Raw genomic sequence first — 9,043 nt, 5'->3', positions numbered from 1 at the left:
CGTCGTACTGTTCGTGGCTGAAATCGCGTTGGCGCTCGATTATCTGCAGAGTCACATGATTATCCATCGGGACATCAAACCGGACAATATACTGCTGGATGAGGAGGGTGAGTACTCACGTTTGTTGATAATCATGGATCGTGATCTCTTGAACTCTTACCTTTCGCGTGTTAGTCACCCACATCGCATAAAGTACTATAGATAAGGGCAATTAATGTTGCCCCGAGAAAATTTAATTTCGCAAGTGCGATTTCCTCAAAGTTTCTCTTTTTGCTACGCATTTCGAAAAACATGTGATAAAGAAACGATCATAATGCTATGTGGGCGACTCGCACGAAAGGTAAGAGTTCAAGAGATCATGATCCATGATTATGAATACACGTGGGTGATCTTTTGAATTTTAACCTTGCCTATACATATATATGCATTATGCAATTTAATATAGTCAAATTTCCTCACTTTTTGTAAATTTATATCAACCCGGAAAAAAATTTTAATGTATAATCAGATATAATCAAATATAAATTAGCCATATATGATCTTATATCATGTATGTTCATATAGTGACAAATTAGAGACAGGATCATGTATGGCTAATTTATATATGATTATATCTGATCATATGTTAAAATGTTTTCCTAGGAATTTAATTTTTAGGAATTTAATATACAAATTGTTTAATACTTTAATATATGAACACTACTTCTGTATGTGCATTTGTATTTATATAACTAGAGATTATATTTTAGAAACTAAAATTTTTAATTACTGAAATTAATTATGATTTAATTATAATATCTTAAATCAATATGTTATAAATTCTATTAAATTAAAACTGTATATATATGACTTCTTATAAATTTTGACGATAAAAATAATGGAAATGCATATATGTAAAGTTATTAAGAAAAAGGCATACTTTTCTCGATAAACAATTCAGTCAGATATTTTCGCCACTATTTCGACTGATAATCGCATTTATCTGGATCTGAATTTCATTTGCTACAATGCAACACGAGATGAGAGTTGACTACATATTTAGCGGTAAACGTGAGTCTAGTACACAAAGCTTTGAATCCAATCAGGTAGTCCTCACGCGCGTGTTTGTATACACATGCTAATCGAACGAAAGAATAGGAACAAAATTATCGACATCGAAAGAATTTCTTCCCCAGGAGCAAAGTTAAAAATGTTCCTATAAAAATATATTGCGGACGAGATATAAGGTGCATTAAAATTGCAGATGGAATTTTTGAAATATTAATATCATTTTTAAAAATATTATTTTATATTATTACTTTAACATATCACACGATCGAAAAGCAATAGGATTAGAAACTTATTTTCTTTTCTTAATTACTATTGACGCAATATTTTTATATTGTATATATATTATTCACCGGATCTTTTATATATCCAAATAGCTTCCCAAAAGTTATTCATAAATCTTTTCTCGCAGTGATTTGTGTTCAACCATTCTGTATTGTGAAAACTCTGCAGATCGAACGAGTTTTATAAATCGAAATATTTGGTATTTAAGCCTCAATCAAGCTCCCGTATAGAGTGTCATACCTTCGTTTGCATATCAAATGCTGATTCCGTCGTTTGGTTTCAATATCGGCGCCATCGTGGACAAGCGTATTAATCACCTATAATTTAGTTATTCTGAAGTACGAGCGCAAGATTGAAACACCAAATTGACAAGTAAATTTTGCGCGACGGATGAGATTGTGGTTGTATATATTCGCGAATTCACGAGAGCTGCTACTAGAAACTATCGGCGGATTTTAATGGAATTAACTCTCTACTATGTATTTGAGCTATTCATCCGCGTCCCTTTCGCTTCGATTAATATATTCTACTGAATATGAATTTAGCAAATTATGAAAATACAAAAGGCATCATGGTGTATGTAGTGCGAAAATTATCTACAGAAATATACATATATGATATTTTATATAAGAACGCATAGTATGTATATATGAAATCGCTAATGACAACTGAAATTCTTTGCTTAAATCCCGAACATAATTTAATATACATTATCGATAAAGAATTTTTCGTTGCAAAATATGGAAAGTTTTAACTGTATAGTAAAAAAAAACTGATCTTGAAGCAATCAATCAATTGACAGCGTAAATATATAGTTTCAATAATATCCTTCATTAGAAGGATATTAATGGGATAGAAGGATATAATATTTTAAAAGATATGAAGATTTATATTATAGAATTTTCAAAATTTTATTAGTTTGAACGGAGAGTTCACGCCGTTTTTCAGTCTTCATCTGATAGCAAAAAATGGCATGAACTTTCCGTTCAATCCAATATTAATAAGGTCAATATTTTATTCAGAATTTTATAAAGAATAATCGAATAAAAAAAGAGATCTTTTATTACATATTTATACCAGATATTCTCTTTCTCTTTAATATTTTGGCATATTTCCGATATTTTGCCTGTTTCTCCGAAAGCCTTGAAGCAAAACGTAGCGTCTCCTTTTGGCTTATCAGTGCAGAGAATGTTGTTTCTTATTCTCCACGATTCCCGATTTTTCTCGATTTCTCCTCTTTCACAATTTTCTCCTCGATTCTCTAGAAATTATCGATAATGCTTTTTCCACTTTACTTTCTTGACAATAAATTGATTTATTATCGAAATGTTATAGATCGTCACAGGTTTTGCCAAAGAAAAAGCTGGACGAATCTTGAAAGCGCGATGCTAAATAATGCATTTGCATGCCGGGCTTTTGAGATCTTCAGCTTTTTGGATTTGCATAAGATATGGCTGCATTTGTCGAGCGAAATAAAGAGTAATGCAAGCGAACAAACAAAACCAATGATAAGATACGGATTATTGTGGTTAACCGTTTTCGCACAAATTAGATGTTCTCCGGATTTTTGAAAAATCTATTAGGATAAATATCAGAAAATAATATTATTCAATTGCGTTTTCGTGACATTGATTTATGAATTTTCTGAAACAATGATGCCGAACAAAATACCTTGAATGCAATACCTTTAATGTCGACGAAATTATACAAGAACGAGAGAGAGATAAAAATAACTATGAGGGTGGCAAAGGGAAAGGGTGGTACGTGTTCATGCCGAAGACCTCGCTCCTCTCGAAGGTCGGATCCGCTTTAATAGAAAGATAGATGCGGGGAAGTGACGAGGGTATTTCGTAGGGAACGTCTCGGGTACGCGGAAAGCAGGTACATACATTTCCGATCCTAAGGGAGATGGGGTAAGCGAAGGAGGAAGGGAAGGAGGCTATCCTAATTTCCTCCTGCACCTGGCCGACGGCTGTTTGAATCCCAAGATTGCCTCTGCATCATTTAAAATTACGCACCGGTGTCCCGCTCTTATCGTTTCGCTTTTGTGTCCCATCTAGCGTGGCATAAGACCTGTTCCGTCGAGATATTGTGGGGAAGTTGACGAAACTAGACATGTTTTTATAAATTTAAGCTAGATATACGTATACTACTGTCGAGCCGTGTGCGTTTTAATGCGTTGGAATAAGCCTCAATCGTTCGATTTATTCTACACAAGAAGAGAAGTCGAATCGAAAATCAAAAATATTTCTGTGTAGATTAAAGTTGCTTACTTTTAAAAAAAAAATAGGATCTCAGGAAACCACTAATAAAGTGATTTATTGTGTAACGCCTTAGAAAAATGTTTTTTTGTCAATAATCCTTGAATAATCATTCCTCTAATAATTCTTTTTTGTAGTTCTTAATATCGAAAAATGTCTTATGTCGTCTCCAATTGTAATTATTTAAAAAGAAAATAATCATTTTAATAATAATTTTTAACGTCTTCTTTAATGTCAATTATTTTTTAACACGACTTATTGTTCTATTATCATGATATCATTAAAAAATCGTAATAATTCTCGATAATTGTAAGGCTAAAAAGATTAATAGAACGAAGTAATTTAATATAATATTACAGAGGATGAAACATACACACACACACACACACACACAGTTAAGAATTTCAGAGAATTTCTGGCTAGATCGATCTATAGTCTAATAACTTCGTCTATATAGTCTAATAACAGCGGAGAGAAAAGGAACCTATATATGCGGGAGAACACACACACACACACTTCCGGAGAAAACCGCTTAGAACTACTTTCATTAAAGTCTAAAACATGATTGCAATGAAGAACGGCGTAAAATCGCTGTATAATACTACTACTTCTTCCTTCCGGTAATATCACATTCCAGATCCGCATTGTAGTCGTTGGAATTCATTTCGTTATTTTACCTACACGCGGCTTCGTGCACATTCAAGATTACGAAGCATTAATACAAGGAATAATTTAGCAGGATGAAGCCATCAAATATTTCGTGAGTAAAATGAAATTAAGAATCTTAAGGAGACACTGTACGTGTGTGTCTGTATATTATAATGAATAATAATAGAAATAAGATCGGTTGCAAAAATAAAAGAGAAACCTCTCAAGTGTGACATATTGAGAGGTTTCTCTTTTATTTTTGTAGACAATTTTATTTCTGCTGTTGATATCCAGACCTGATTCCAGTGAACCAATAATTTTCGATTACTTCCATTCAGTAGGAAATTATTTTCGTCAAGAGTTGTTTTTAAAAGCGACTCTGAAATGGACTTAATTCAAATAAATAATAATTTTTTTCTTTACTTTTATAAAGTTTTACATAAAATATATTTTTTAGAATAAAAATCTTTTTTGCTTTTTTCTTTAAATCAAACTGCAAAATTAAAGCAAAATGCAGGTATATCTTATTTTTTTATGGATTGCCATATCTAACAATAAGTGATAAATGGCTCTTTTGATAGAAGTAAGCATCTGATCGTGTTTCCGCATCGAGGTTGTCAATTTTTATTTTATTCCGTTTATTAAAGGTAGGAAATTATTTTTCTTGATATGCACAAACAATCCACGTGCCTGGTACTAAAACATAAAGCTTGACTACAATGGAGGAATTGTGTGATATTGCGTCGATGTAATATGTAGCGGTGTATGTTGATGCTCATCCCCTTTAGTTTACATCAGAGCTCGATCCACATTGCGGTCGCTGCAATGTTTAGAAAATGACAACAGGTAAATATTGCGAAAACAAATCTATAGCATAGCACACGCGAAAGAACCTGAAGAACATGCCGCGTCGGAAAACCAATATCGCGTTGCTCTCTGCGCGTGTGTATATACATATACATATATGTATATATGTGTGTGTGTGTATGTATATACGTATGTATACCCGCCTCTTAATAGTCCTTTGATGACCCATAGATACAACTGTGTAATATAGTTAGAGTTCATTAGGCGTTTATCCCACAAGAGAGTCTAAAGATCGCGCACGCATGTGTACTATTCGCATACGTGGTATTAATTTCCATTATTATCTATATCTTTTTATAATCCCCCTAGCGAAGGCTAAACCCTAGAAAATATACTTTACGCAAGTGCTGCTTCTCTATAATTTTTAAAACAATAAATCTCTCATATTGCAATAAATATATACAGCGTTGACACATTTAATCTTGAAATATGCACATGTGCAATAATCATTATGGATTCGATTACCTGTATAGAACTTGTTACAATCTAATATTAATTAGCACAGTCATTATACATAATTGTCATGTGCTTTCGAGGGATATTCTAGAGCGAGTTAATAATTTACTTGTTTAGTCATTAACTTAATGACTATTTAGTGGTATGGTAGTTTGTAAAAGATAAATTATTTGTTGTTTAGGTCACGCCCATGTAACAGACTTTAACATCGCAACTGTACTCGAAGACGGTCAATTAGCAACCTCGATGTCTGGAACAAAGCCGTATATAGGTATGTGTGAATAAGTGGTCTTATCTGTGACTTTCTTTCTCTCTCTTTTTTTCTTTCATGTAAATTATTTTAATTATTTAAATCGTCTCTTTTTTTCTAATTTCCATTTATTTAATACAAATTCATATCAAACTTATAATTTATTATCGTATATATAATCAATTTTCTATTTACTCACACATTAATTATTCCCGTAAAATTAATTTTTTACTTGGCGTAGATGTTAATAAAAAATTACGCTCTATAAATCAAAGAAGAAAACAAAAAGAACTAACAAAAAAGAAGGTTCTGTATAATTAATTTTGCAATTTTTTTATACAATGCATGTAAATACAAGTTTATTGCAATAAAATATCATGTAACGGTATAATGAGATTTGTGATCGAAAAAAAATGCCTCAAGGAATGCACGATTTGTTAATTCATCATTACGCATTAGTCGAAACGCGATCAACACATATTTCTTTCCTGCGTTTCTTCTTTTTAACACGGATTTGCATCAGCCCCGGAAATTTACATGTGCTCATGCGAGGAATACGGTGTCCTCGGCTATGGATTCGCTGTGGATTGGTGGAGTCTAGGAATCCTCGCTTGGGAGACCCTAGCCATGGAAAGACCGTATCCACTTCACTCCACAACGTCTAACAGAGAGGCTTTGAGAATCTTACAGGTGAGAAAATCGCGCAAGCTTAGAACAATAAAAAAAAAAAAAAAAAAAAAAAACGTTCGCACAAAAGAAATGAGGTAGAAATATAATAAAAGGAATAAATTTTTATCTTTCTCTGCGGAAAAATAATAAGAATGAATATTTCAAATGAAAAATGTATGTTGCGTTATTCTTGTATTATCATCTTTACATTTTTGAAGCTATGCAAGATATTCGAACCTTCTGCAATAACATGTGGACGTTAATTAAGGACGCGTCATGTCCCGGCTGTCTCGTTAATTACGAGAACTTACATAAATATAATATTGACACGACACATGCCGCAGGGCTGCAGGGCTTGTTAGTATTACCAAAGACGTCCTTCACGTTCGCTCGCGTAATATCAGTTTACGATATTTTTACTTCAACTTGTCTTTTCTCAAAAATCGACTCCGTTTATCCCTAACTGTTTAGGCAATCGATGTGCGTGACAAATTCGCGTGAAACGAATATCCGCTTTTTTAGGAAGAAAGACCGACACCTTCGCACTGGAACCCCTCGACATGCGATCTCCTGGACCGTTTATTAACTCTGGCCCCGAATGCTCGAGTGTCAAGTTTAAAGGAACTGAAACAAACGAGCGCAATGAGAGAGTTGGACTTTGACAGAGTGCTGAATAAGCGGATAAAACCGCTCTTCTCTCGACATCTCGTTACAGATCGTTAAGGGTCGAGTACTCAGGGGAGGATGCTGGCGGTTTCGCCGAGGGCGCTGGATCAAGCTTAGACACGCGGAGATTAGCTTACATTCCGGAATATCGGGTTTATAATCGCGAACGTGAGATCGAGAGATTGGAGAGAGAAAAGAAGGAGAGACAATGGGAAGAGGAACTGAATACTGCCATGAAAGGTGCCGAAGAAAGACTCAAGTATGTTTGAATAAATCTCCTCGAGATTATCGCGATATCGGTGATCCGTTCTTATCGATATTTATTTTTTATATCTTTTTCATCCACAAAGCGTTAGTTAATATCGAACAATTTTTTATTTTATTTTATCGTGGCGGAAAATTACAAAAATATTCAATATCCTGTGATTATCTTCTATATTCACGGTTTTCCTCGTAATCTAATAGCAATTCTCGGCAGATTCTGAACGTCACCCTGTACATTAATCTCTGAGCGATATCTTTCTTAGCGCTTGCGCGATACCTGTGTCGCGAAACCCTTGATTACAGAACAAAGCAGCAACATCTGCCGGCCCAGCGAACCGGAAACCGACTGAGCGTCTCGACGACGAACGTCAAAGCGCGCATAAACGCCTCACCGAGGCAAGGACGCCGTGGAAGCGCTGCGACATCCTCGGACATCGACTTCATCGACGCGAGTCCGGAGCCTAGCACATCTTAAATAACACTGAGAACTCTGTACCTACCGTAGCCTATCAATGACCAGTAGTCTCTATTAATCCTATGAATGCGTATTAAAATTTATAAGAGACACCAATATTTATCTAGTTTAATAACTTGCTATAAAAGTAATTTAATTATTTCTTACTCTGTCAAACACACACATATATCTAACGATAAGAGATTAAGAATTAACAAAATTTGTTGAGTGATTATTTTATTTAATATACGTGGAAAGATCCCATTTTATAAGTGAAAGAAAAGTTTTTATACGGATTGATATAATGTGATTGTAAGTCCGCTTTATGTTAACTAATTTCATTCACGAAATCCTGAAGAAATATAGATAGCAACCGGAGAACCGCACGTCGTGCAAGATCTATCAGACTTTACCAATGCGTATTTAATTATTGTATCAGGAAAATGATACATTTATAAAATTAAATAAAGGAACCTAATGTATTGTTTCACAGATTTCGATCAATAATGGAGCAAAGTTATTCTTTTAACTTTAAAGTAGTGAACAATCGATACGTCAACTTTAGTGAGCAACAGCAAATTCTTTATTGCTCTGTTTTAAAAACCAAAATTTACAAAACCTCATTAGAATTAAACATCTTCGATGAATAATATAAATTAATCCTTTCAGTGCAGTGACGTATACCATGTACATCTGTCCCTGAAGTTTCTTGAAAAAAAAAAGATATTTTCATCATGATTTCTCTCTAAAAGTCAATACTTTATAATTATAAATCGCGTTTTCATTATATAAGGAGAATATGCAAAACTCTGCAGTGTTAAATAGAATCATAACTATAAATATTTAAAATTACATAAGATGAAAAAATTATAGATAAAACCAAAAAAATTTTAACAATTTAAAAGTGTTAAACGAGAATTAAAATAAATCATAATTTTATTAACATTTCTATCTCTAATATGGTACTGAAAGGGTTAAGGGACGCATACTATATATTAATATAATTTTCTTTAGTTAATGGAACTGGGAACAATCACTATATATACACACATATATGTTTTATTCAATAAAGATATATGTAGTTTAGAAGTGAGCTATGTACGAATCGAAATAAAAAATATGAAATAAAAAATATCTTTGACACATTACTAACGCATTTTAACTTATAATTCCCTT

General features: G+C 33.3%; 1 protein-coding gene across 1 annotated transcript in view; it reads left to right on the top strand.

Moving 5' to 3' along the window:
• Positions 1-9,012, top strand: part of LOC115239366 (serine/threonine-protein kinase 32A) — a 22,013-nt gene extending 13,001 nt beyond the window's left edge. Inside the window, 6 exon segments of the mRNA XM_029813847.1 lie at positions 1-107; positions 5,746-5,835; positions 6,338-6,504; positions 7,006-7,180; positions 7,183-7,408; positions 7,717-9,012. Of these exon segments, the coding sequence (XP_029669707.1) occupies positions 1-107; positions 5,746-5,835; positions 6,338-6,504; positions 7,006-7,180; positions 7,183-7,408; positions 7,717-7,888 (937 nt within the window). The 3' untranslated portion in view covers positions 7,889-9,012.
• Positions 9,013-9,043: the final 31 nt, after the last annotated feature.

The sequence above is a fragment of the Formica exsecta genome, unplaced genomic scaffold (genome assembly GCF_003651465.1).
Source record: "Formica exsecta isolate Colony F162 unplaced genomic scaffold, ASM365146v1 scaffold38, whole genome shotgun sequence".
NCBI classification, from domain to species: Eukaryota; Metazoa; Arthropoda; class Insecta; order Hymenoptera; family Formicidae; genus Formica; species Formica exsecta.
Note: the sequence above shows the minus strand (reverse complement) of the source record. Positions and strands in the feature narration are given on the sequence as shown.